The sequence below is a fragment of the Anguilla rostrata genome, chromosome 12, assembly GCF_018555375.3.
Source record: "Anguilla rostrata isolate EN2019 chromosome 12, ASM1855537v3, whole genome shotgun sequence".
In the NCBI taxonomy this organism is placed as follows: domain Eukaryota; kingdom Metazoa; phylum Chordata; class Actinopteri; order Anguilliformes; family Anguillidae; genus Anguilla; species Anguilla rostrata.
In genome coordinates this window covers 40,336,945-40,364,551 of record NC_057944.1, presented here as the reverse complement: position 1 = coordinate 40,364,551, position 27,607 = coordinate 40,336,945, and the positions used below count along the sequence as shown (strand labels likewise).

The 27,607-nt window shown below is 45.7% G+C and overlaps 2 protein-coding genes and 1 long non-coding RNA gene across 13 annotated transcripts; 2 read left to right on the top strand and 1 right to left on the bottom strand.

The window, feature by feature from the left end:
• The first annotated feature begins 630 nt into the window (after window positions 1-630).
• otol1b (otolin 1b) lies at window positions 631-12,709 on the top strand. Its single transcript, XM_064302302.1, has 4 exons — window positions 631-1,016; window positions 4,177-4,266; window positions 11,027-11,098; window positions 11,792-12,709. The coding sequence occupies exons 1-4, from the start codon at window positions 638-640 to the stop codon at window positions 12,679-12,681; spliced, it is 1,431 nt and encodes a 476-aa protein (XP_064158372.1). The 5' UTR covers window positions 631-637; the 3' UTR covers window positions 12,682-12,709.
• A 1,902-nt stretch (window positions 12,710-14,611) lies between these two features.
• On the top strand, window positions 14,612-15,688 carry LOC135236651 (uncharacterized). Of its 9 annotated transcripts, XR_010324646.1 has the most exons (5): window positions 14,612-14,881; window positions 14,927-15,013; window positions 15,053-15,085; window positions 15,118-15,281; window positions 15,553-15,688. It is a non-coding gene; the product is annotated as an uncharacterized LOC135236651 (long non-coding RNA). The 9 variants fall into 9 exon arrangements; XR_010324645.1 differs by lacking the exon at window positions 15,053-15,085 and having other exon boundaries at window positions 14,927-15,052; XR_010324643.1 differs by having other exon boundaries at window positions 14,613-14,881; window positions 14,927-15,085.
• An 824-nt stretch (window positions 15,689-16,512) lies between these two features.
• Window positions 16,513-26,857, bottom strand: rabgef1l (RAB guanine nucleotide exchange factor (GEF) 1, like). 3 transcript variants are annotated; one of them, XM_064303138.1, is made up of 9 exons: window positions 26,836-26,857; window positions 23,406-23,588; window positions 23,062-23,222; window positions 22,042-22,208; window positions 21,212-21,293; window positions 19,426-19,558; window positions 19,028-19,119; window positions 18,209-18,465; window positions 16,513-17,310 (listed from the first exon to the last, which is right to left on the bottom strand). In XM_064303138.1, exons 2-9 carry the CDS (start codon window positions 23,582-23,584, stop codon window positions 16,897-16,899), a joined length of 1,485 nt encoding a protein of 494 aa, XP_064159208.1. In that variant the 5' UTR covers window positions 23,585-23,588; window positions 26,836-26,857; the 3' UTR covers window positions 16,513-16,896. The 3 variants fall into 3 exon arrangements, with proteins under 3 accessions (XP_064159208.1, XP_064159207.1, XP_064159206.1); XM_064303137.1 differs by lacking the exon at window positions 26,836-26,857 and adding an exon at window positions 26,169-26,291; XM_064303136.1 differs by lacking the exon at window positions 26,836-26,857 and adding an exon at window positions 26,041-26,176 and having other exon boundaries at window positions 16,514-17,310.
• Window positions 26,858-27,607: the final 750 nt, after the last annotated feature.

The window sequence follows — 27,607 nt, the reverse complement described above, 5'->3', positions numbered from 1 at the left end:
ATAACTATTTGCGCGAGATATGCAGAGAGAAGTATCTCTGGTAAATATTACTCTTTTGACCATAGAGATTTAGATGGTTTCCTCAATATTTTATAAGTATGTGATAGTATTTCATAACAGCTTCATAATGTCCGCCCTGCAGTCTTTAAGTTAGAAGGCTTCTGCAGCTCTACACACAGCAGGCATTGGTGAACCTTACTAGTAATGCTTGTTTCATCTATGTGCTCATCTTAGTGTCCTAACTAAACTACAGCACCCTCTTGTTTAGATTAGTTTCACAGTTAATTTCCTCTTTGGTTTCTACAGATGCTCAAGTTGTCTTTTAGAGGTATTATAATTATAATTATTATAATTATTATAATTCATACATTTCAGCCCCCACCCTGCCCAACAAAACATTTTTCTTTTTTTGGGGTCAGAACTGACATTGGCCAAGTAATTATTTGAAATAATTTTACACTTTAGACACCTGTAAATCTGTTGCAGATTACTAACAATTTTAAAGGAAACTTATTTCAACCAATATTCAGTACAGTATTCTTCTTTAAAATGGTTATGATTATGTGTCTTTGACAGCGTGGCGTTTGAGTGACAGCCTCTGGGTGAAGCCTCACTCTCTCTCCTCTCTGACAGTAAGATGAAGACGGCCTCTCTTCGCCCGGTGCTCCTGGTAGCTGCGGTTTTGGCCGTCCTGTCCATGGCGGCTCAGGTGTCGGCTAAAACCACGCAGAAACCAAAGTACAAGTTCACCAAAAAGCCCGCCGGCCCGCCGGCCCCGCCCCCGCCCGCCGTCACCACGACGCGCCCCGTCACCCAGCCCGCGGACTTCCTGTCCACCACAGACAGCACCTATCCCAGTGACTTCCTACCAGAGTACCACACAGACAGCACGGCGCCGCCTGGTGCCGGGCATGAGAACTACACCCTGGACTACAACGAGTGCTACTTCAACTTCTGCGAATGCTGCCCCCCAGAGCGGGGCCCCCCCGGCCCACCGGGCGACAGAGGACCCCCAGGTAGAGAGAGAGTGAGAGTGACCCCCCCCCCCCGGGGACCCCTCTGATGGGGATCCCAAAAATAACTCTGTCCATTCCTCCTGTGAACAGATGAAAGCTTTACCCCACAAAGTGTGATGTTAATGAGACCCCTGCAGACTGTGTGTAACAGTGTTGAACCTGACTGAGCCTGGCTGAGCTCCACTGCTGAACCTGACTGAGCTGCTGCTGAGCCTGACTGAGCCTGGCTGAGCTCCACTGCTGAGCCTGACTGAACCTGACTGAGCCTGGCTGAGCTCCACTGCTGAACCTGACTGAGCCTGACTGAGCTCCACTGCTGAACCTGGCTGAGCTCTGCTGCTGAGCCTGACTGAGCTCTGCTGCTGAACCTGACTGAGCCTGACTGAGCTCTGCTGCTGAGCCTGACTGAACCTGACTGAGTCTGACTGAGCTCTGCTGCTGAGCCTGACTGAGCACTGCTGCTGAGCCTGACTGAGCCTGACTGAGCACTGCTGCTGAACCTGACTGAGCCTGACTGAGCCTGGCTGAGCTCTGCTGCTGAACCTGACTGAGCCTGACTGAGCTCTGCTGCTGAACCTGACTGAGCTCTGCTGCTGAGCCTGACTGAGCCTGACTGAGCTCTGCTGCTGAGCCTGACTGAGCCTGACTGAGCTCTGCTGCTGAGCCTGACTGAGCCTGACTGAGCTCTGCTGCTGAGCCTGACTGAGCTCTGCTGCTGAGCCTGACTGAGCCTGACTGAGCTCTGCTGCTGAGCCTGACTGAGCCTGACTGAGCTCTGCTGCTGAACCTGACTGAGCCTGACTGAGCCTGACTGAGCTCTGCTACTGAACCTGACTGAGCTCTGCTGCTGAACCTGGCTGAGCCTGACTGAGCCTGACTGAGCCTGACTGAGCTCTGCTGCTGAGCCTGACTGAGCCTGACTGAGCTCTGCTACTGAACCTGACTGAGCCTGACTGAGCTCTGCTGCTGAGCCTGACTGAGCCTGACTGAGCTCTGCTGCTGAGCCTGACTGAGCCTGACTGAGCTCTGCTACTGAACCTGACTGAGCCTGACTGAGCTCTGTTACTGAACCTGACTGAGCTCTGCTGCTGAGCCTGACTGAGCCTGACTGAGCCTGACTGAGTCTGACTGAGCTCTGCTGCTGAGCCTGACTGAGCCTGACTGAGCTCTGCTGCTGAACCTGACTGAGCCTGACTGAGCTCTGTTACTGAACCTGACTGAGCTCTGCTGCTGAGCCTGACTGAGCCTGACTGAGCTCTGCTGCTGAGCCTGACTGAACCTGACTGAGTCTGACTGAGCTCTGCTGCTGAGCCTGACTGAGCCTGACTGAGCCTGACTGAGCCTGACTGAGCTCTGCTGCTGAGCCTGACTGAACCTGACTGAGTCTGACTGAGCTCTGCTGCTGAGCCTGACTGAGCTCTGTCTGAACCTGCTGAGCTCTGCGCTGAGCCTGACTGAGCCTGCTTGACTGACTGAGCCTGACTGAGCCTGACTGAACCTGACTGAGTGTGTACATTGGGGTGTGTAACGGTGTGCTGCTGGTGCCTGACTGAGCTTGGTGCTGTAACGTGGCTGCCTGGCTGTGCTACGAGTGTGCTCTGGGTGTGTAACAGGTGTGTGCTGAGGTGTAACAGGTGTGTGCTGGTGTGTAACAGGTGCTGAGTGTGTAACAGGTGTGTCTGGGTTGTAACAGGTGTGCTGTGTAACAGGTGTGTCGGGTGTGTAACAGGTGTGCTCTGGTGTAACAGGTGTGCGCTGAGTGTGTAACAGGTGTGTGCTGGGTGTGTAACAGGTGTGCTGTGTGTAACATGTGTGTGCTGGGTGTGTAACAGGTGTGCTGTGTGTAACATTTGTGTGCTGGGTGTGTAACAGGTGTGCTGTGTGTAACATGTGTGTGCTGGGTGTGTAACAGGTGTGTGCTGGGTGTGTAATAGGTGTGCTGTGTGTAACAGTTGTGTGCTTGGTGTGTAACAGGTGTGCTGTGTGTAACAGGTGTGTGCTGAGTGTGTAAAAGGTGTGCTCTGGGTGTGTAACAGGTGTGTGCTGAGTGTGTAACAGGTGTGCTGGGTGTGTAACAGGTGTGGTGGGTGTGTAACAGGTGTGCTGGGTGTGTAACAGGTGTGCTCTGGGTGTGTAACAGGTGTGTGCTGAGTGTGTAACAGGTGTGTGCTGGGTGTGTAACAGGTGTGTGCTGAGTGTGTAACAGGTGTGTTCTGGGTATGTAACAGGTGTGCTCTGTGTAACAGGTGTGTCCCGGGTGTGTAACAGGTGTGCTCTGTGTAACAGATGTGCGCTGAGTGTGTAACAGGTGTGTGCTGGGTGTGTAACAGGTGTGCTGTGTGTAACATGGGTGTGCTGGGTGTGTAACAGGTGTGCTGTGTGTAACATTTGTGTGCTGGGTGTGTAACAGGTGTGCTGTGTGTAACATGTGTGCTGGTGTAACAGGTGTGTGCTGGGTGTAAAGTGTGCTGTGTGTAACAGTGTGTGTTGGTGTGTAACAGGTGTGCTGTGTGTAACAGTGTGGCTGAGTGTGTAAAAGGTGTGTGTGACAGTGTGGTGTGTGTAACAGGTGTGCTGGGTGTGTAACAGGTGTGGTGTGGTGACGGTGGCTGGTGTGTAACAGGTGTGTGCTGGTGTGTAACAGTGTGTGCTGGGTGTGTAACAGGTGTGTGCTGAGTGTGTAACAGTGTGTTCGGATGTACAGGTGTGTTGTGTAACAGGTGTGTCTGTGTAACAGGTTCTGTGTGTAACAGTGTGCGTGAGTGTAACAGGTGTGTGCTGGGTGTACAGGTGTGCTGTGTGTAACATGTGTGTGCTGGGTGTGTAACAGGTGTGCTGTGGAACTGTGTGTGGGTGAACAGGTGTGCTGTGTGTAACATGGTGCTGGTTGTAACAGGTGTGTGCTGGGTGTGTAATAGGTGTGCTGTGTGTAACAGTGTGCTTGGTGTTAACAGGTGTGCTGTGTGTAACAGGTTGTGCTGAGTGTGTAAAAGTGTGGCTGGTGTGTAACAGGTGTGCTCTGGGTGTGTAACAGGTGTGTGCTGGGTGTGTAAAAGGTGTGTGCTGGGTGTGTAACAGGTGTGTGCTGGGTGTGTAACAGGTGTGCTCTGTGTAACAGGTGTGTGCTGGGTGTGTAACGGGTGTGTGCTCTGTGTAACAGGTGTGCCTGGTGTGAAAGGGGAGATGGGCCCCACAGGGTTCCCTGGAAAACCTGCCCCCACAGGAGCCCCAGGAGAGAGAGGAGCCAAAGGTGCAAAATCTAACAGCTCATCACCCCAGAGTGCATGAGCGTCACGCAAAGGACTACAGTCTTATGTCATTCAGATGGATAAGCAATGATCTTTATCCAATGAACGTGGTTAAATAAATAAATAAATAAATAAAAATTGTTATACCCAAAAACAGCAATGTACATAAGACTATAATATTATGTCCACAAATATTCAAACTATTAATATACTAGTTTTTTATTCAGATGGAGGGCAAATCAAATTTATTCAAGCACCAAAGTGAGAAGAAATGTTTTAAAACATTAATGATGAAAAATATGTTTTTCTGAAACACAGCAAAGTGCTTAAGATGACAGTCTTTGTACAAAAAGGGAAATGATTTGAAATTGTAAAATATTTTCTATTCAGAGATAATATTTTCAATAAAATGCAAAAAAATGTCATTTTTCCGTTTTCTGCTCACATGGCAGAGAAAATATCTTTATTATAAAACAACAGTAGAATAAATGAACAAAAATGTGCTTGAAAATGAATATTTTTTTGCTGTAAAACCTCAAAACAAACAATAGTGCAGTGTAGAGTAAAGTGTGGGGTAATGTCCAAAAAAGTAAAAAAAAATGCAGAAATATTGAAAAAGCTTTTTTCCATTCAGATGGATATAAAATCATATTAGATTAACAACCACAGGGAAAATAAAAGAATTGAAATGTGTATGAAGAGATTCATGAATAAAAATATATTTCAGTGGAAAAACAGTAAAATATATAAGCCTATAGTCTTTTGTCCAAAAGGAGAAAATGTTTCAAAAATTTTAAAAAGCTCTTATTCCATTTTTTTGACTATAAATCAAAATAGATTCATGATGACAGTGAAGTAAATTAATAGAGAAGACATCTAATGAGATTCATGAATAAAAATATATACTTCAATGGAAAACAATAAAATACATAAGACTATAGTCTATAGTCCAAAAAGTGAAAATAAAGCATTTTTACATTTTTAAACTACAGGTTTTTATTCAAATGGATAAGAAATCATGTTAGTTTAACAACTACAGTGAAAGAAATGAACAGAAATATTTCTGATAAGATTCATGAATAAAAATATATTTCAGTGGAAAACAGTAAAATACATAGACTTTTAGTATAGTCTTTTATTTATAGTATTCTATTTAAAAGGAGAAAGATATTCCGAATTTTAAAAAAATCATATTTCCATTTATTTGTAATATAAAAAATATTAGGTTAATGACTACCGTGAAATAAACAAACAGAAACATGCCTGATGAGATTCATGAGATTCATGAATACAAGTATATTTCACTGGAAAACAGTGAAACACAGAAGCCTAGAGTGTTTTTCTACATTTTTAAAAATATCTTATTTCAGTATATTTGAAGTTTAAAGTTTTCCATTGTCCATGAAAACACCTTATTGATCATAAAAATTGTGAAAACATATAATTAATTTATTACAGCACTGCTGTATTCTAAACATAATTTCCTATCCATCTGTACCAAAAAGAGGCATTTTATAATTTTCCATGAAAACACTTTATTGATCATAAAAATTGTGAAACCACATTATAATTAATTTATTACAGCATAGCTGTATAATAATCATGATTTTGAATCCATCGGTACCAAAAAGAGGCATTTTATAATTTTTCATGAAAGTACTTTATTGATCATAAAAATCATGAAAGACATTATAATTCATTTATTACACCACAGCTGTATTATAAACATGATTTCGAATCCATCAGTACAAAAAAATTGCATTTTGGAAAAGGTGCCACTTTTTACCCATTTTGGACATAAGACTATAGTCTTATGTATTTGCATTTTCCATGAAAACACTTTATTATATAAAATCATGAAACACATTATAATCATTTATTACACACAGTGTATTATAACATGATTGAATCCATCGTACCAAAATAAGGCATTTTGGAAAAGGTGCCACTTTTACCCATTGGACATAGACTATATCTTATGTATTTTGCCATTTTCATGAAACACTTATTGATCTAAAAAATGAACACATTATAAATTCATTTATTACAACAACTGTATATACATGATTTCGAATCCATCAGTACAAAAAAATTCATTTTGAAAGTGCACTACCTTGTGACATAAACAACAGTATTTTGCATTTCCTGAAACACTTATTGATCATAAAAATCATGAAACACATATAATCATTTATTACAACACAGCTGTATATAAACATGATTTGAATCCATCGTACAAATAAGGCATTTTGGAAAAGGTGCCACTTTTTACCCATTTTGGACATAAGACTATAGTCTTTATTTGCATTTCCATGAAAACACTTTATTGATCATAAAAATATGAAACACATTATAATTCATTTATTACACCACAGCTGTATTATAAACATGATTTCGAATCCATCGTACCAAAAAGGCATTTTGGAAAGGTGCCACTTTTTACCCATTTGACAAGACATAGTCTATGTATTTGCTATTTCCATGAAAACACTTTATTGATCATAAAACATGAACACATTATAATTCATTTATTACACCACAGCTGTATTATAAACATGATTTTCGAATCCATCGTACAAAAAAGTTGCATTTTGGAAAAGGTGCACTTTTTACCCATTGGACATAAGACTATAGTCTTATGTATTTGCATTTCCATGAACACTTTATTGATCATAAAATCATGAAACACATTATAATTCATTTATTACACCACAGCTGTATTATAAACATGATTTCGAATCCATCAGTACAAAAAAATTGCATTTTGGAAAAGGTGCCACTTTTTACCCATTTTGGACATAAGACTATAGTCTTATGTATTTGCCATTTTCCATGAAAACACTTTATTGATCATAAAAATCATGAAACACATTATAATTCATTTATTACACCACAGCTGTATTATAAACATGATTCGAATCCATCGTACCAAAAAATGCATTTTGGAAAAGGTGCCACTTTTACCCATTTTGGACATAAGACTATAGTCTTATGTATTTTGCCATTTTCCATGAAAACACTTTATTGATCATAAAAATCATGAAACACATTATAATTCATTTATTACACCACAGCTGTATTATAAACATGATTTCGAATCCATCGGTACAAAAATAAGGCATTTTGGAAAGGTGCCACTTTTTACCCTTTTGGACATAAGACTATAGTCTTATGTATTTTGCATTTTCCATGAAAACACTTTATTGATCATAAAAATCATGAAACACATTATAATTCATTTATTACACCACAGCTGTATTATAAACATGATTTCGAATCCATCGTACAAAATAAGCATTTTGGAAAAGGTGCCACTTTTTACCCATTTTGGACATAAGACTATAGTCTTATGTATTTTGCCATTTTCCATGAAAACACTTTATTGATCATAAAAATCATGAAACACATTATAATTCATTTATTACACCACAGCTGTATTATAAACATGATTCGAATCCATCGGTACCAAAATAAGGCATTTTGGCAAAGGTGCCACTTTTTACCCTTTTGGACATAAGACTATAGTCTTATGTATTTTGCTATTTTCCATGAAAACACTTTATTGATCATAAAATCATGAAACACATTATAATTCATTTATTACACCACAGCTGTATTATAAACATGATTTCGAATCCATCGGTACCAAAATAAGGCATTTTGGCAAAGGTGCCACTTTTTACCCATTTTGGACATAAGACTATAGTCTTATGTATTTTGCTATTTTCCATGAAAACACTTTATTGATCATAAAAATCATGAAACACATTATAATTCATTTATTACACCACAGCTGTATTATAAACATGATTTCGAATCCATCAGTACAAAAAAATTGCATTTTGGAAAAGGTGCCACTTTTTACCCATTTTGGACATAAGACTATAGTCTTATGTATTTTGCTATTTTCCATGAAAACACTTTATTGATCATAAAAATCATGAAACACATTATAATTCATTTATTACACCACAGCTGTATTATAAACATGATTTCGAATCCATCGGTACCAAAATAATGCATTTTGGAAAAGGTGCCACTTTTACCCTTTTGGACATAAGACTATAGTCTTATGTATTTTGTCATTTTCCATGAAAACACTTTATTGATCATAAAAAATAATGAAACACATTATAATTCATTTATTACACCACAGCTGTATTATAAACATGATTTCGAATCCATCAGTACAAAAATAAGGCATTTTGGCAAAGGTGCCACTTTTTACCCTTTTTGGACATAAGACTATAGTCTTATGTATTTTGCTAATTTCCATGAAAACACTTTATTGATCATAAAAATCATGAAACACATTATAATTCATTTATTACACCACAGCTGTATTATAAACATGATTACGAATCCATTAGTACAAAAAAATTGCATTTTGGAAAAGGTGCCACTTTTTACCCATGTTGGACATAAGACTATAGTCTTATGTATTTTGCTATTTTCCATGAAAACACTTTATTGATCATAAAAATCATGAAACACATTATAATTCATTTATTACACCACAGCTGTATTATAAACATGATTTCGAATCTATCGGTACCAAAATAAGGCATTTTGGCAAAGGTGCCACTTTTTACCCATTTTGGACATAAGACTATAGTTTTATGTATTTTGCCTTTTTCCATGAAAACACTTTATTGATCATAAAAAATAATGAAACACATTATAATTCATTTATTACACCACAGCTGTATTATAAACATGATTTCGAATCCATCAGTACAAAAAAATTGCATTTTGGAAAAGGTGCCACTTTTTACCCATTTTGGACATAAGACTATAGTCTTATGTATTTTGCTATTTTCCATGAAAACACTTTATTGATCATAAAAATCATGAAACACATTATAATTCATTTATTACACCACAGCTGTATTATAAACATGATTTCGAATCCATCGGTACCAAAATAAGGCATTTTGGCAAAGGTGCCACTTTTCCATGAAAACACTTTATTGATCATAAAAATCATGAAACACATTATAATTCATTTATTACACCACAGCTGTATTATAAACATGATTTTGAATCCATCGGTACCAAAATAAGGCATTTTGGCAAAGGTGCCACTTTTTACCCATTTTGGACATAAGACTATAGTCTTATGTATTTTGCTATTTTCCATGAAAACACTTTATTGATCATAAAAATCATGAAACACATTATAATTCATTTATTACACCACAGCTGTATTATAAACATGATTTCGAATCCATCAGTACAAAAAAATTGCATTTTGGAAAAGGTGCCACTTTTTACCCATTTTGGACATAAGACTATAGTCTTATGTATTTTGCCATTTTCCATGAAAACACTTTATTGATCATAAAAATCATGAAACACATTATAATTCATTTAATACACCACAGCTGTATTATAAACATGATTTCGAATCCATCGGTACCAAAATAAGGCATTTTGGAAAAGGTGCCACTTTTTACCCATTTTGGACATAAGACTATAGTCTTATGTATTTTGCCATTTTCCATGAAAACACTTTATTGATCATAAAAATCATGAAACACATTATAATTCATTTATTACACCACAGCTGTATTATAAACATGATTTCGAATCCATCAGTACAAAAAAATTGCATTTTGGAAAGGTGCCACTTTTACCCATTTTGGACATAAGACTATAGTCTTATGTATTTTGCCATTTTCCATGAAAACACTTTATTGATCATAAAAATCATGAAACACATTATAATTCATTTATTACACCACAGCTGTATTATAAACATGATTTCGAATCCATCAGTACAAAATAGCATTTTGGAAAGGTGCCCTTTTTAACCATTTGGACATAAGACTATAGTCTTATGTATTTTGCCATTTTCCATGAAAACACTTTATTGATCATAAAAAATCATGAAACACATTATAATTCATTTATTACACCACAGCTGTATTATAAACATGATTTTGAATCCATCGGTACCAAAATAAGGCATTTTGGCAAAGGTGCCACTTTTTACCCCTTTTGGACATAAGACTATAGTCTTATGTATTTTGTCATTTTCCATGAAAACACTTTATTGATCATAAAAAATAATGAAACACATTATAATTCATTTATTACACCACAGCTGTATTATAAACATGATTTCGAATCCATCAGTACAAAAAAATTGCATTTTGGAAAAGGTGCCACTTTTTACCCATTTTGGACATAAGACTATAGTCTTATGTATTTTGCTATTTTCCATGAAAACACTTTATTGATCATAAAAATCATGAAACACATTATAATTCATTTATTACACCACAGCTGTATTATAAACATGATTTCGAATCCATCAGTACAAAAAAATTGCATTTTGGAAAAGGTGCCACTTTTTACCCATTTTGGACATAAGACTATAGTCTTATGTATTTTGCCATTTTCCATGAAAACACTTTATTGATCATAAAAGTCATGAAACACATTATAATTCATTTATTACACCACAGCTGTATTATAAACATGATTTCGAATCCATCAGTACAAAAAAATTGCATTTTGGCAAAGGTGCCACTTTTGATCCATTTTGGACATAAGACTATAGTCTTATGTATTTTGCCATTTTCCATGAAAACACTTTATTGATCATAAAAATCATGAAATACATTATAATTCATTATACCACAGCTGCATTATAAACATGATTTCAAATCCAACAGACATATACATTTATTTTTAGAATTTTATTTTGCAAAACTGAAAACTAGCATGCATCTTTTATTTGGATGTTGTTACTTTCAGGAGACAAAGGAGATCAAGGAAATGCTGGAATACCGGGAACTCCTGGAATTTCAGGAAAACCAGGAGAGAGAGGTTTGGTGCTAGTTTTAATAAAACATGTAAAAAGTATAAACCAGTGACATGGCTGCAGCGGGGGGACTGGTAATGCCAGTTTGAAACACTTTATTCCCCTAGACCCCCGAAAACATCCAGATAACCAACACAGAGAGTTATCATGGCCTCCATGGAGTCTAATCGAATGAACTGAATTCAAATTTATTTTCTGGATTCATGTAAATAGAACTGACCCAGACTCTGTCTTGTATAAATTCCCTTTGTGGCTCACTGTGTCAGATGAGGTAAGACTCCCTCCCTGCTTCTGAACTTTCCACAGTATTCCCGGCTGCTGGACATCCCATTCCTTATCATTCCTTATCATCCAGTTTAGAGCTGGAAAGAGATGAAGAGAAAAGACTCATATGGACACAGAGCTAATAAAATAATTATAAACCCAAAACCCTTCACTTGTGTCTACAACAATAATTTGTACAAACAATACTGTTGTAGACACAGAAGCAATGATTGGCTGGATGTTGTCTCTGGGAATGTGTTTTCTAAAGATTGCAATGAGAGCAATTCTAATGATATCCATCATTACACCTGCAGCTGATTTGCATGATAGTAGTTGCAGTGTAGAAATATATTTTTTGAAACTCTTAATTTTATCATCTTGTTAAAGACAGACCCTCGCCACATGCTCCCTGTAACGCCACCATCTTCCCGCAGGGGGCCAGGGCGCCAAGGGACGGAAAGGAGACCTTGGATTTCCGGGGTTCAAAGGCGACCCGGGTTCGAAGGGGGACCCGTGTGTGAACGGGACGAAGGGAGAGAAGGGGGCGGCGGGGCAGGACGGGGTGGCGGGACCCCCGGGCCTGCCTGGAGAAAAAGGGGCGCAGGGAGAGTCTGGGAATAAGGGGGACTGCGGGACTTTCGGGCAGAGGGGGGAGAGGGGGGACCCCGGCCCCCAGGGTCTGAGGGGAGAGGGGGGCCCCCCTGGGGTGACTGGAGCTCCAGGAGCCACCGGGATGGCGGGGGATCCGGGTAAACCTGGGGCCCCGGGGCCAAAGGGAGAGCCAGGGGTGCGGGGTCCCGTCGGGCCCCCCGGGGGCAGGGGGAGGAACGGCCCAAAGGGGGACAGGGGCCCCCCAGGGATGAGGGGGGACAGGGGCCCCCGCGGCATGAAGGGGGCGCAGGGGGCGGGGCAGGCGCAGGGCCGCTCGGGGTTCAGCGTGGGGCTGTACCCCAGCAAGTCCTTCCCCCCGCCGGGGTTCCCCATCCGGTTCGACAAGGTCTTCTACAACGGGCAGGAGCACTACAACGCCACGCTCAGCAAGTTCAACTGCTCGCTCCCGGGCGTCTACGTGTTCGCCTACCACCTGACGGTGCGGAACCGGCCGCTGCGCGCCGCCCTGGTGGTGAACGGCGTGCGGCGGCTGCGCACGCGCGACTCGCTGTACGGCCAGGACATCGACCAGGCCTCAGGCCTGGTGCTGCTGCGCCTGGCCGCCGGCGACCTGGTGTGGCTGGAGACGCTGCGCGACTGGAACGGGGCCTACTCCAGCAGCGAGGACGACAGCACCTTCTCCGGCTTCCTGCTGTACGCCGACCTGGCCTGACCCCGCCCCCTGCCAGGCCTGACCCCGCCCCCTGTCAGGCCTGACTCCGCCCCCTGCCAGGCCTCGCCCCGCCCCCAGGCCTCACTCCACCCCCAATCCCCCATCTAACCAATCGCTATCGCCCAGCTTATGAGGGGCGCCATTCTGCACCAGACCATTTTCGTTTCAGTTTAGGAAGAATGAAGTGCCACGTTATTGGTCTGTTGTCAATAAATGTACAGCAGTACAGCGGATGTATTTTCTAACTTTAATGTTCAATTTTTGTAACATCCTAATTAAACACCCAAAGTTATATTCTACCAAACCCTGACATGGATGTAGAGACAGTGATCTATAGGAGCTGCTGGCAGGAACATGAGCATGTGTTAGTATTGTATAATCATAAAATCTAAACACTCACAAATGTAGATGACTGGAAAGCAATGCTGATACATTAATGACCATGTTTATAAACATTTGTACACTTTTGAAATAAAATCTTGCAAAAATCAACTAACTTGATTAGCAGAATGAATTCCGTATAAGAAGAAACTGAAGAGTAAAAATGTGCAGGACACACTGGACCCTGAGAAAACTCTTAATCAAACCACAATCACAGCATACAAGCCAAACATCAGAATGGGGTCACTTGGGGCAGCAGAAACTCAAACTTAGTGGAAGATAAACTCAGATTTAGCAATAAAAAAGAGAAGTTTGTGTGTCTAGTTGTGAAAGAATCTGCTGTTCGTTCCACAAGGGGCTCACCAGCCACAGATATGCACCCCGGAGCGGGGGGCTGGTGGGGTGGAGGGCGGGTGGAGCGGGGGCTGGTGGAGGTGGAGGGCGGGTGGAGCGGGGGGCTGGTGGAGGTGAGGGCAGGTGAGGCGGGTGGAGCAGGGGGCTGGTGGGGTGGAGGCAGGTGGAGTGGGGGGCTGGTGGAGGTGAGGGCAGGTGGAGCGGGTGGAGGGCGGGTGGAGCAGAGGGCTGGTGGGGTGGAGGGCAGGTGGAGCGGGGGCTGGTGGAGGTGAGGGCGGGTGGAGCGGGGGCTGGTGGAGGTGAGGGCGGGTGGAGTGGGGGGCTGGTGGAGGTGAGGGCGGGTGGAGCGGGTGGAGGCGGGTGGAGCGGGGGCTGGTGGAGGTGAGGGCGGGTGGAGCGGGTGGAGGGCGGGTGGAGCGGGGGCTGGTGGAGGTGAGGGCGGGTGGAGCGGGGGGCGGGTGGGAGGTGAGGGCGGGTGGAGCGGTGGAGGGCGGGTGGAGCGGGGGGCTGGTGGAGGTGAGGGCGGGTGGAGCGGGTGGAGCGGGGCTGGTGGAGGTGAGGGCGGGTGGAGTGGGTGGAGCAGGGGGCTGGTGGAGGTGAGGGCGGGTGGAGCGGGTGGAGCAGGGGGCTGAGCAGGGTGTGCTGCTCCTGGGCCCGGAGCTCGTTGTGATGCTGTCCCCCACAGACCTCTGCGCCCCTCCCTGACTGATGCCCAGCTCCTGCTCCAGCGTGCCCGGAGTGATGCCCAGCTCCTGCTCCAGCGTGCCCGGAGTGATGCCCAGCTCCTGCTCCAGCATGCCCGGAGTGATGCCCAGCTCCTGCTCCAGCGTGCTTCTTCATTTTACGCCACTGGAAATAAATCATTAACAGGTCTACAGCATTCATGGTTACTGCTGAGCAGCTGATTCAGCCTCACGGTTCGACTACACCTCCATCACAGCAGTGACAAACTGCACAGTAAACAGTGACAATATTCAGGGGTTTTTTAATTTAAATTTGGTTAAATTAACACATTCCACACTATAAACACTAAAAATCACTATCCCCATAAGTTACATTTACATAAATACACCATAACATATTAATAATTCAGTTAAGGAATACAACTTCCAGGGCAGAAATGTACAATTTTTACAGAGAGATGCAAACCCGTTAATCTCTGGACATCCAGTACAGTACCGCGCATTAAATACACCGAAGGAAAGCTCAAACAGTCGTTTACGCCCAGAGGTTGATACATCAAACACCAAATGATTCACAATCATAATAAAAACAAAATTAAAAAAAAAAAGGCAAATCATTTATGGCACAAAACTGATATTTCAGAAATGAAGGCGACAGTAACTTTATTTTTTCCCAAAACCAAGCAGATTGATAATGCCATTTTAAAAATAATTATTTTAGCCTGGCCCATTGGCTCAGGCACCAAAACGGGGCCGATTTCTGAGGAAGTGACAGAAAAACAGTAGAACCGACCCAGGGTCATGGGCAGGGGCAGGGGCAGGGGCAGAATGGACGGACCCAGGTTCAGGGGCAGGGTCAGGGGCAGAATGGACGGACCCAGGTTCAGGGTCAGGGGCAGAATGGATGGACCCAGGTTCAGGGTCAGGGGCAGAATGGATGGACCCAGGTTCAGGTTCAGGGTCAGGGGCAGAATGGACAGACCCAGGTTCAGGGTCGGGGCAGAATGGACGGACCCAGGTTCAGGGTCAGGGGCAGAATGGACGGACCCAGGTTCAGGGTCAGGGGCAGAATGGACGGACCCAGGTTCAGGGTCAGGGGCAGAATGGACAGACCCAGGTTCAGGGTCGGGGCAGAATGGACGGACCCAGGTTCAGGGTCAGGGGCAGAATGGATGGACCCAGGTTCAGGGTCAGGGGCAGAATGGATGGACCCGTTCAGGGTCGGGCAGAATGATACGACCCATACAGTCAGCAGAATGGACGGACCGTTAAGGTCAGGGGCAGATACGACGGTTCAGGGTCACAGAAGGACGGACCCGTTCAGTCAGGGCAGAATGGACGACCCAGGTTCAAATCAGGGCAGAATGACGGACCCAGTTCAGGTCAGGCAAATGGACAGACAGGTTCAGGTCAGGGCAGAACTGGAGAACCCAGTTCGTCAGAGTGTGACCAGGTTCAGGGTCAGGGGCAGAATGGACGGACCCAGGTTCAGGGTCAGGGGCAGAATGGACGGACCCAGGTTACCTCCGGCTGCCTCGGGCAGGAATGGCCCTGAAGCTCACTCATAATGATTACACCACACAAACACTACACAGATCAACCTTAATCATGCCGCAAGATACATCTGATATTACCACGGTAACAAAACGTGATTGTTCCTTCATACAAGCGCCGGTAATTCACCTATACAAACATCAGGTGACAGCATATATTCTGAGACCATTCTGAAAATACAGAATATAAAAAGGACTAAGCCGGAATCACTGGATTAAATAGTTCTTCTAAGTTTGACTTTTCTTTAAGGTCAGTTTCGTTGTAGCACCAGACTACATAGCTATGCGAGTCCTGCAGGAACAGGCAGCTCACATAACCTGCAAAGTCAGGAACGACACAGCGAGGTAGAGGACAAAAACAAACTTTGGTTCTGTTTCTCCCACATTACACTGAAGATACTAAAGCAGGAACACAAGGCGTCCCCAGGGCCTAGCATTAACTAGCTACGGTAACAACCAGAGACAGACTAGCAGGCTTGCATGCACACAGACGCACAGTGTGTGTGCGTGTGTAGAGAGTGTGTGTGTGTGTGTGTGTGTGTGTGTGTGTGTGTGTGTGTGCGAGTGTGATTGTGCGTGTGTAGAGTTTGTGTGTGTGTGTGTGTGCGTGTGTAGAGTGTGTGTGTGTGTGTGTGTGCACGCGTGTAGTGTGTGTGCGAGTGTGATTCTTAGGTCAGTGTTGTTGTAGCACCAGACTACATGCTTGGTGTGATGTGCGGCGTACTTGCAATGTGTGACGCACACGAGTGCACTTTGTTTGTTTGTTGAGATTGGGGGACAAGGGTCGGGTGTGTTGTGGTGAGCGTGGTGTGAGCAGTGTGTGTGCGTGTGTAGAGTTGTGTGTGTGTGTGTGTCGTGTGTGGTGTGTGTGTGTGTGGTGGATTGCGCGTGTAGTGTGTGTGCGAGTGTGATTGTGCGTGTAGTGTGTGTGTGTGTGTGTGCACACGCGTGCAGTGTGTGTGTGTGTGTGATTGTGCGTGTGTAGTGTGCATGTGTGTGCACACGCGTGCAGTGTGTGTGTGTGTGATTGTGCGTGTGTAGTGTGCATGTGTGTGCGTTAGTGTACTGAGGGTAAAGGGACTGAACTTGGGGGGGGATCACAGACAGAAACACTGAGTGGTTTAAACACTGACTTGTTTATGTCCCCCTGGCGAGAGGGGTCAAGGGTCACGGGGTGCTGGCGGTGCCAAACCCAGAAAAAGAGGGGAGGGCGGAGGAGGGGTGGGGGGATCAGAGGGGAGGGGTCAGCCGGCAAAGACCTGCGGCTGCAGAGGGGGGGGCAGTCTCTCGGTGTCCACATTGTCCGAGTCGATGGCAGAGCTGGAGGCGGGGCCGGGGGCGGGGCTAGAGGTGGTGGGCGGGGTTTCCAGAGGGCGCTGGTCCAGGAAATCGTGGACCTGGTGCTCCACGCTGGACTGCCAGTCGATCAGGTCGGCCTCCATCTTACGGGCCCCGTCTAGCAGCCGGTCCTGCTGCAGGCTCAGCCCCCCCAGCAGGTCCAGCTCGCCGCTGGCCTGCCCCCCCGGCTCCGGCCCCGGGGCGGGGGCTGGGGCCGACCTGCCAGGAGACGGCTGCCCTGACATGTGCCACTCAAACTCCTCCGCGCTCATGTTCAGGGACTGGGCGTCCATCTTCTCAATGAAGGTCACAGCGCAACACTGCAAGGTGGAGAGGGAATACCAATCACTGGCCTGGACACACATGGGTCCCACACAGTTCAGCCAATCACTGGCCAGGATACAGAGAAGTCACGAAAAGCTCAGGCAATCACAGGCCTGGGCACAGAGGGGTCATACATAGCTCAGCTAATTATTACTTCTTCATTTATTCAACTGGCAAGTTTGTTTTGGACTCACAAAAACAATAAAAATAATTGTTTCTAACTGTCAAAGTTGGACAAATATCGGTTGTGTGTGTGTAGTATTTGCGCATGTGTTTCTCTCAGCAGGTAAGTAAAGTAGTATCTGTGTATGTCTCTCTCACCAGGTAAGTAAAGTAGTATCTGTGTATGTTTCTCTCACCAGGTAAGTAAAGTAGTATCTGTGTATGTCTCTCTCACCAGGTAAGTAAAGTAGTATGTGTATGTCTCTCTCACCAGGTAAGTAAAGTAGTATCTGTGTATGTCTCTCTCACCAGGTAAGTAAAGTAGTATCTGTGTATGTTTCTCTCACCAGGTAAGTAAAGTAGTATTTGCGCATATGTTTCTCTCACCAGGTAAGTAAAGTAGTATCTGCGTATGTTTCTCTCACCAGGTAAGTAAAGTAGTATTTGCGTGTGTTACTCTCACCAGGCAAGTAAAGTAGTATTTGCGTGTGTTACTCTCACCAGGTAAGTAAAGTAGTATTTTTGTGTTACTCTCACCAGGCAAGTAGTATTTGCGTGTGTTACTCTCACCAGGTAAGTAAAGCAGTATTTTTGTGTTACTCTCACCAGGTAAGTAAAGTAGTATTTGTGTGTTTTTGTTTCTCTCACCAGGTAAGTAAAGTAGTATTTATGTGTTCATGTTACTCTCACCAGGTAAGTAAAGTAGTATTTGCGTGTTTATGTTTCTCTCACCAGGTTAGTGAAGTAGTACCCGTCCTCCCCCTTCATGAGGCGGCTGGGGTGGCAGAAGCGGGTGATGTGCTGGATGTTGGACTGCAGTCTGGGGGGGTTGGAGCGCAGCACTGTGTAGATGAGGGCCGGCAGGAAGTCGTCGGCTGAGGCCGGCTGCCGCTTGGTCACCTTGACGGCGTGGATGATGCGTTTGCTGCAGCGCGTCACGCAGGTCAGCTTCTCCGACGGAACACACCTGGAGTCCATCTCCATTAGATCTACAAAAAGCCACACCCCCATCTACCTGGAGTCCATCTCCATCAGATCTACAACAGCCACACCCCCATCTACCTGGAGTCCATCTCCATCAGATCTACAACAGCCACACCCCCATCTACCTGGAGTCCATCTCCATCAGATCTACAACAGCCACACCCCCATCTACCTGGAGTCCATCTCCATCAGATCTACAACAGCCACACCCCCATCTACCTGGAGTCCCTCTCCATCAGATCTAGAACAGCCACACCCCCATCTACCTGGAGTCCATCTCCATCAGATCTACAACAGCCACACACCCATCTACCTGGAGTCCATCTCCAACAGATCTACAACAGCCACACCCCCATCTACCTGGAGTCCATCTCCATCATATCTACAACAGCCACACCCCCATCTACCTGGAGTCCATCTCCATCAGATCTACAACAGCCACACCCCCATCTACCTGGAGTCCATCTCCATCAGATCTACAACAGCCACACCCCCATCTACCTGGAGTCCCTCTCCAGCAGACCTATGGCAGTAGAGTGTAATCCTGCAGTGTTCTCTCAGACTCACCTGTGATGGCTTTCACCACACAGTCAGACACCTCAGCAACCTCCTCATCCACCGGAGCACACAGCATCTCAACAGAGACCCAGTGCAGATCCCTGAAACACACGTACCAATGGACATAGACACACGCGCACGCGCACGCGCACGCGCACGCGCACACGCACACACGCACACACGCACACACGCACACACGCACACACGCACACACGCACACACGCACACACGCACACACACACACACACACACACACACACACACAGTCACAGGAAGAGCCAGACCAGGTTATTAACACAGTGACACTATTACGTAACGCTGAAGTGAACGTGCAGGTTTGACTAAGTGCAGGAGGGTTAGGGTTAGGGTGAGGGTTAGGGTTGGGGTTGGGGTTAGGGTGTGCTCACTGAATCCTCCTGCGCAGAGCCAGGTCCTTGCGCTTGTCCTCCGCAGTCACTGGACACAAGGCAGCCTTGTGCAGACGTGTCATCACATACTTCTCCACCTGCTCCATCACCCGCTCCACGCTGTCTGTGGACCCTGTGCATGCAGAAACAGCGCCAAGGAAGAGAGCTCTCAGCGTTCTGTCCTCTGAGCCACACAGAGTGCAGAGCAAGCTATGCGCCTGGCCCATAAACACAGGCTACCCGCCTGGCCCATAAACACAGGCTACCCGCCTGGCCCATAAACACAGGCTACCCGCCTGGCCCATAAACACAGGCTACCCGCCTGGCCCATAAACACAGGCTACCCGCCTGGACCATAAACACAGGCTATCCGCCTGACCCATAAACACAGACTACCCGCCTGACCCATAAACACAGGCTACCCGCCTGGCCCATAAACACAGGCTACCCGCCTGGACCATAAACACAGGCTATCCGCCGGGCCGATAAACACAGGCTACCCGCCGGGCCGATAAACACAGGCTACCCGCCTGGCCGATAAACACAGGCTACCCGCCTGGCCGATAAACACAGGCTACCCGCCTGGCCCATAAACACAGGCTATCCGCCTGACCCATAAACACAGGCTATCCGCCTGGCCCATAAACACAGGCTACCCGCCTGGCCCATAAACACAGGCTACCCGCCTGGCCCATAAACACAGGCTACCCGCCTGGCCCATAAACACAGGCTATCCGCCTGGCCCATAAACACAGGCTACCCGCCTGGCCCATAAACACAGGCTACCCGCCTGGCCCATAAACACAGGCTATCCGCCTGGACCATAAACACAGGCTATCCGCCTGACCCATAAACACAGACTACCCGCCTGACCCATAAACACAGGCTACCCGCCTGGCCCATAAACACAGGCTACCCGCCTGGACCATAAACACAGGCTATCCGCCGGGCCGATAAACACAGGCTACCCGCCGGGCCGATAAACACAGGCTACCCGCCTGGCCGATAAACACAGGCTACCCGCCTGGCCGATAAACACAGGCTACCCGCCTGGCCCATAAACACAGGCTATCCGCCTGACCCATAAACACAGGCTATCCGCCTGGCCCATAAACACAGGCTACCCGCCTGGCCCATAAACACAGGCTACCCGCCTGGCCCATAAACACAGGCTACCCGCCTGGCCCATAAACACAGGCTACCCGCCTGGCCCATAAACACAGGCTACCCGCCTGGCCCATAAACACAGGCTATCCGCCGGGCCCATAAACACAGGCTATCCGCCTGGCCCATAAACACAGGCTACCCGCCTGGCCCATAAACACAGGATATCTGCCTGGGAAATAAACACCTGGTATTTCAGAAGAATGACATCGACACGGTTGTCCGTCTCGCTCCCTCAGAATGCTCATATCTGCAGAGTCTTCAGTTCATGTCAGCTACCCATAATTCCCCTGTCCTTTTTCTGCAGTTTACCCAAAATTCCCCTCAACTACCCATGATTCTCCTGTTCTTCTCCACAGACTACCCATGAGTCCCCTGTTCTTCTCCACAGAATACCCATGAGTCCCCTGTTCTTCTCCACAGACAACCCATGATTCCCCTGTTCTTCTCCACAGAATACCCATGATTCGCCTGTTCTTCTCCAGAGAATACCCATGATTCCCCTGTTCTTCTCCACAGAATACCCATGAGTCCCCTGTTCTTCTCCACAGACTACCCATGATTCCCCTGTTCTTCTCCACAGAATACCCATGATTCCCCTGTTCTTTCTCTGCAGGCGTACCTTTAAAGTGTGAGAGCAGTCGGTCAGACAGGCTCTGGTAGAAATCCTGCACACCCTCCGAGAGCTCCTCTGGGCTCCGGGTCTGCAGGTCAGAGAGCATGTTACAGAGAGCACGTTACACAGAGCACGTTACAGAGAGCAGGTTACAGAGAGCAGGTTACAGAGAGCACGTTACAGAGAGCACGTTACACAGAGCACGTTACACAGAGCACGTTACACAGAGCACGTTACACAGAGCAGGTTACAGAGAGCACGTTACAGAGAGCACGTTACAGAGAGCACGTTACACAGAGCACGTTACAGAGAGCACGTTACACAGAGCAGGTTACAGAGAGCACGTTACACAGAGCACGTTACAGAGAGAACGTTACAGAGAGAATGTTACAGAGAGCATGTTAGAGAGAGCATGTTACAGAGAGAACGTTACACAGAGCACATTACAGAGAGCATGTTACAGAGAGAATGTTACAGAGAGAATGTTACAGAGAGAATGTTACAGAGAGAATGTTACACAGAGCACGTTACACAGAGCATGTTACACAGAGCAGGTTACAGAGAGCATGTTACACAGAGCAGGTTACAGAGAGCACGTTACACAGAGCACGTTACAGAGAGCATGTTACAGAGAGAACGTTACAGAGAGCACGTTACACAGAGCATGTTACAGAGAGAACGTTACAGAGAGCACGTTACAGAGGGAATGTTACAGAGAGCATGTTACACAGAGCACATTACAGGGACTGCATGTTGCCTGTCTCTGAGGTAAGCTCACCTGGGGGCGTGTCTCTGAGGTAAGCTCACCTGGGGGCGGGGCTCTGAGGTAAGCTCACCTGTTTGCGTGCGGCGCTCTCAGTGAAAGTCTGGCTCTGCTGGTAGACCTCCTGGCCGAGCTTCTGCAGCGGCCGGAGGAAGTCGATGAAGTCACGCGTGGCGCGGTCGGTGGCTGAGCCGGGCGGTCTGCTGCTGCTGGGGGTGGGGGTGCGCCCCCCCAGGCTCTCTGTGAGGGGGGGGGGGGGTGAGGGACAGACAGACAGGCAGAGAGACAGACAGACGTAAGGGATGAGCAGAGCAGCGAGGCAGACAGTAACCCTGCCCCTCCGGCCATTAGCACACTAGTGTAGCTCAGTCTGGCCAATCAGCAGCAGAACTGTTCAGTTCATTACCAGGGAGGAAGAAAAGCTGAGTACACTGCCCCCCAAGAGCACTGCTACAACTTAAAAAGCACAGTGCAGCCATACTGAAAAAAAGCTAAAAGCCATTTTAATTCCACATTTAAACATGTCATACTTTAGGATTAGCAGAGTCACAGAAAGCGTGTACACTCATTAATTAGTTTATGGGCTCACAAAGAGTGGGAAAGATTTAGATCAGCTCATCAGCACCCTCTACAGGCCAGCCAGGTCATTACTCTTTAATGAGGTTAACCAAAGAAGTCTCTTTCCTGACCCAACTCGGGTTTCCAAGGAAACGTGCCACACCATACAGACTGCATCGAAGGCGACCAAATACATACAGCAAGACAAACAGGGAAGCTAAAACTGAACAAATCCATTATGAAAAATTACAAGACGTTACTTCAACCAAAGGGCCCTCACATCCTGACCAGGGCCACACAATTACTGAAGTAGAATTCCCACGATTTGAAACACTTTCGACACTAATAAAATTCCTGCAAATTACACAGTATGAAATGACAATCCTCCATGTGCCTGTATGGTCTGGGTAGTAATATGCTAACATGCTATAAGCAGGGAGAGACAGCTCCCAATGGACCCGCCCCCCCTGGCCTCACCCCCACCCACCCCAGGCCCTGTTCCCCCTCACCCACGCCCAACCACCCCCGCCTCTACCTTTCCTGGGTGGGGTTGTCCGTAGCGATGGGCTGAAGAACTTCTTGACTGTGGTGACGGTGCTGGACTTCCTGTCCTCGGGCTGGGGGAGGGGGGCGAGAGAGGGCCTGGGGGATGCAGTCTTACTGCTGGCGTAGGCCGCTTCCTCCTCCCTCTGCAGCCTGAAAAATCCCCAGAGCACACCTGTAACCCCCCCCAACCTGCAGCACACCTGTAACCCCCCCCAACCTGCAGCACACCTGTAACCCCCCCCCCCCAACCTGCAGCACACCTGTAACCCCCCCCCCCCAACCTGCATCACACCTGTAATTGCTGTGGGTAAAAGGCTGTGGTTCCCTCCTCACCTCTCTGCCAGTGCCCAGTCCTCCTCTATCTGTCTCTGCCGGGCCTGCTGGTGCTCCTCTCTGTAGCACTTGGAGCAGAGGCCCTGCCAGGCCGCGTTGCCGTAGTAACCGCATCCTTTCCTGCACTGGAGTTCCGACCGGTCCACGCGGATGCCCCGGTGCTCCCGCTGGCGGCTCATCCTCCTGCCAGGAGAACACGGCGTTTGAGTGACAGGTCCCAGCGCAGATTCCGGAGCAGTAAATACATTTAGTTCACCAGTTACATCAACCCTAACCCCAACCCTAAACCCTAACCTCTACCTGCATTGAAATGTCTCAGGCGGGCCGCCTGAGTCGCCTGTAGGAGAAATCGCGCCAAAAACACCCGTAAAACAATCAGCAACGGTCCCTGCATGTATTGATGCAGCACAGTTTTGAGTGCTTCCGGGCGCCCTTAGGCGAGCTAAAGTAACGGCAGCAGAGCGAGGCAGAACGCCAACGACCTCGCGCGCCACTCAGGCACCCGCCATCCACGAGCTTTTCAGCAGAACCCCCGACGCTCAAAGTTTGCCGGTTTTGTGTCTTTATCGGGTGACTGTCGGTTTATGCTGCATCTGCCGACTTTTAACGTTTATTTATAGACCACTGTGCAAAGTTATTGGACGTAATTGCATGCAAATATCCAAAATTAGCGATAAAAATATGCAATAAATATGCAAATATACGATCCCTTTACAATGAAATTAATGGAAAATGCATTGGGATTGGGCAATTCCATGCAAATTATTACGCGATAATCCGTTAAGCAATTCAGTGGATTCTGCTGTATTATCCTTAACCTACACTGTTTTGCCTACACCAGCAGACTGAACTGAGAAAAAAAATTCTGAAAACATTTTTTCACTGAATGTCTAAAAATAATTAAAATACATTAGGATGGCATTTGTGGAGATTCATTAAGTTACAATCTTAATTAATATTGTACCCTAAAATGAATTTCAAGACACTGCAATTCCAAATACCATCATTCCTGTAGAATGACCCCTTACAACGTTTTAATTATTCAAAAGTTATAGATATTGAACATGACATTGAACATGAACATGAACAGGTAATAAACACATGAGAACACCAGTGTAAAATGGGGCCAGTACAACCTGTGTGCACCATGGAACAGAGTCTAACAGTGTCTACAATTCTGCAGGAGGAATATCACACCACTCCTCTCTTCCATCAGAAAGTTAATAAAATCATGCTTAGTTTTCAGAGGGGAATGGAGCAAGACCAGTAGTTTGAGCTTAATGGGTGAGCAAGAATGCAGCGCATGGAAAAGTTGTAATGCATGAGTCCGTTCAACACAGAAACGGCCATTTAATCAGATACATTGTGCACGCCTAAAATACTATCACCAAAAAAAAAATCTGTCAAGCCACCACATAGCTGACCTCATCACACGTCATCGCCAGGGTCTATCCCATTAGTTACTGTAACCGGGTAACCTGATGGTCATGTACCATCACAGAACTGACCTGCTGTCCATACAGGAGTTTGACTGAAAACAATTAATAATTTCAAAATGCCTGGCTTGTTCAGGAATGTACAACAGCAAATGGAAAATGTCATGTTGCAACAAGGTCAAATCACAGCCTATAAGTGTTGCTTCTCAGTCAAAAACAGCTGTGTATTGCGCATCTTTGCAGAGTGGGTTGGAGACGGTGTTTATAGTGTACACCTGGATGCTACAGGTAGAGACCTTTTCAGCGTATGTCCTAAACAAGGACACAAGGACCTTACAAGCAGGAAGACACAGCAGACATATCGGACCCGTCCGGACTTACTGGCAGTTTGCTTTTTGAACTGTAAGATGCTCATGTGAGCAAACTCAAAAGAAAATTTTCCTTGTTGCCAATTATATTATTTACAGCAATGGTCCAGCACAACAAATCACATGGTGAAAAAGATACCAAACCTTTGAACAGAGTTATTGTTCATAGTTCGACATTCGACACAAACATTTATATCTATATTAGCAACGCTACTCCCCAGCTAACTCAAGTACAGCTGGACATACTGGGCAGAGCACCTATTTTAGGTTAATAATGTAATTTATAGCTGTAAACCTGAGTAATAACTATCTTTAACTTGTGTAGCTTTGTAATTCACTACAGAGGACAGCTGAACAGCAACATCTGACAAACAGCTAGCTAGCATGTAGCTTGCGTTTTCAAAGTCAGCTAACGTTAGCTACGCTACCTTCAAAACCTCCGCAACAATATTAGCTAGCTAGCTCTAAGTTATATTAGCCAGGACGGTAGCCAAACTGAGCTACTTACATAGCGAGGCGAACAGTGGAAGAAAACAATCCCAGATGATATTTGCTAAGTGGCTAACATTAGCAGTCAAAAACAGGGCAGCATAACATTTCCACAAGCAGACATAACCTCATTCTAAAACACACAGCTTGGAACATGTTGATATTGTAATTTGTTTGGTCACGCCGGTCACAGCAGATACAGACTAGACTAAGATACCTAACGTTAGATAGCTTGAAAGCTAACACTCAGTTTGTCTGCATTTGTCAATTTAGCGGCTGGCTAAAGATGTGGGACAGAACGTTAAACTTCTTGCTTTTATCTAATTAGTAACTCATTCTTACCGTTGTAGTTCAATTTTATTTTAGTGTCAGCGTTTGTTCCTCGGTGTGGCTAACGCTAGCTGAACTTTCTGTCCTCCACAAAGCAACGACCCGCACCAGCCAAACCGTTTCTTCATCCTGGAACTCACCAGTCGCGTCAACGTCATTACGCAGAAATGACACACCGATGACATCATTTTCCCACGGGTGTGGTACGAAACACCACCCGTACTCCTTTTGTGTAGCCTAACTGTATGCTTTTCCGGCAATACCTCCTCCGTGCTCCCCCAATCTTCACCAACATTTCATGTTTTACTCTGTGTTTTTCATCGAACGTCATTGATGTCCTACAACTAGGTGTGACCCCGGCTCCGAACTCCTATCCCAAGATCAAATGCATCAGCCGTCCCCAATGCAATACAAGAAGGCTTAACAAAGCGCTTTTTTTATTTCATATCCATTTCATGAAAATGTTATTCTACTGAATTATTGTAGAGATTGGAATTGATAGCATATGGACTCTTTAGCTAGATGTGATTCAATCAAAATGCATAAAAAATAAGCAGATACTAGCCGTCCAGGACTGGAGTTTGAGATCCCCATGGCAGTAAGCCATTTTATATTATATGACAATTGACAATGTAATTGGCTAGAACCAGGGTGTGCAGTTTGATATTAGCTTTGAACAGAAGTTGGTGGAGTGGGCAACTGTTAGAGTTTGAAGAGCAGTTAAGCAGCAGTGTTCTGGGCGATCTCAAGCAGACTGGTAGAGCACAGAGTACAAAGGATAGTCTAGATCAGGGATCAGAAACTCACGGTCCTTGAGGGCCGAGAACTGTTGGTTTTCCACCCTCCCTTTGCCTGAGAGTCAGGTGTGAAGACAGTCTGGCCAATCAGTAGCACTAATTACCCGGGAGAAAAGAAAATATATCTAAAATGGACCGGTGTGCGTACAGGTTTTTGTTATAGCCCATCACTAAAACACCTGATTCTACTTATCATTGTCTTGATTGAAGACCGCGATGAGTTAATTATGTGAATTGTGCGTCATAGTGCTGACCTAAACAAAAATCTACACGCACACCGGTTCGTTTCGGATAAAATTGGGCACCCCTGGTCTAGGTGTTTGGACCTGGAAATGGGGTGAGGGAGTGAGTGTTGAGAGAAAACCTGTATTCCCGAGAGCAACGTAACTTACGTTCTCCACTTCCGTACCTTGTTCTAGATAAGAATGTCTGCCAAGTGACTGTAATCTAATGTAATGTAATGTAATGTACTGTGCTGTAATCTAGTGTGATGTGATGATGTAGCTCATATGCAAAACAGTGCAGCATGTCAGAGTTAGACAGGGAGTATGGAGATGACGTCCTGAACTTGGCTGAAGAAACAGACAGGACACCTAATCAACAAATACGGAAAAATTTGAATAATGGACAGTATTACATTACATTTACATAATATTGCATATTTTATTATTAAAACCAATAATACATATTCGGTTGTATCATTTGCTCAGCATGGAGAGTCCCATGTACTTCAAAAAACTTTTAAGAAAAGCAAAAAATAAAATGATTATTCGTGGTGAATA

Bases quoted from the DNA above. Each gene is read 5' to 3' on its own strand.
- otol1b (XM_064302302.1), top strand. From the start codon at position 638: ATGAAGACGGCCTCTCTTCGCCCGGTGCTCCTGGTAGCTGCGGTTTTG. The intron at 1,017-4,176 runs GTAGAGAGAGAG...TCTGTGTAACAG, and splicing joins GGGCGACAGAGGACCCCCAG to GTGTGCCTGGTGTGAAAGGG. The intron at 4,267-11,026 runs GTGCAAAATCTA...TGTTACTTTCAG, and splicing joins AGGAGAGAGAGGAGCCAAAG to GAGACAAAGGAGATCAAGGA.
- rabgef1l (XM_064303138.1), bottom strand. From the start codon at position 23,584: ATGAGCCGCCAGCGGGAGCACCGGGGCATCCGCGTGGACCGGTCGGAA. The intron at 23,223-23,405 runs GTGAGGAGGGAA...GGGATTTTTCAG, and splicing joins GACTGGGCACTGGCAGAGAG to GCTGCAGAGGGAGGAGGAAG. The intron at 19,559-21,211 runs GTACGCCTGCAG...CTGCATGCACAG, and splicing joins ACTGCTCTCACACTTTAAAG to GGTCCACAGACAGCGTGGAG.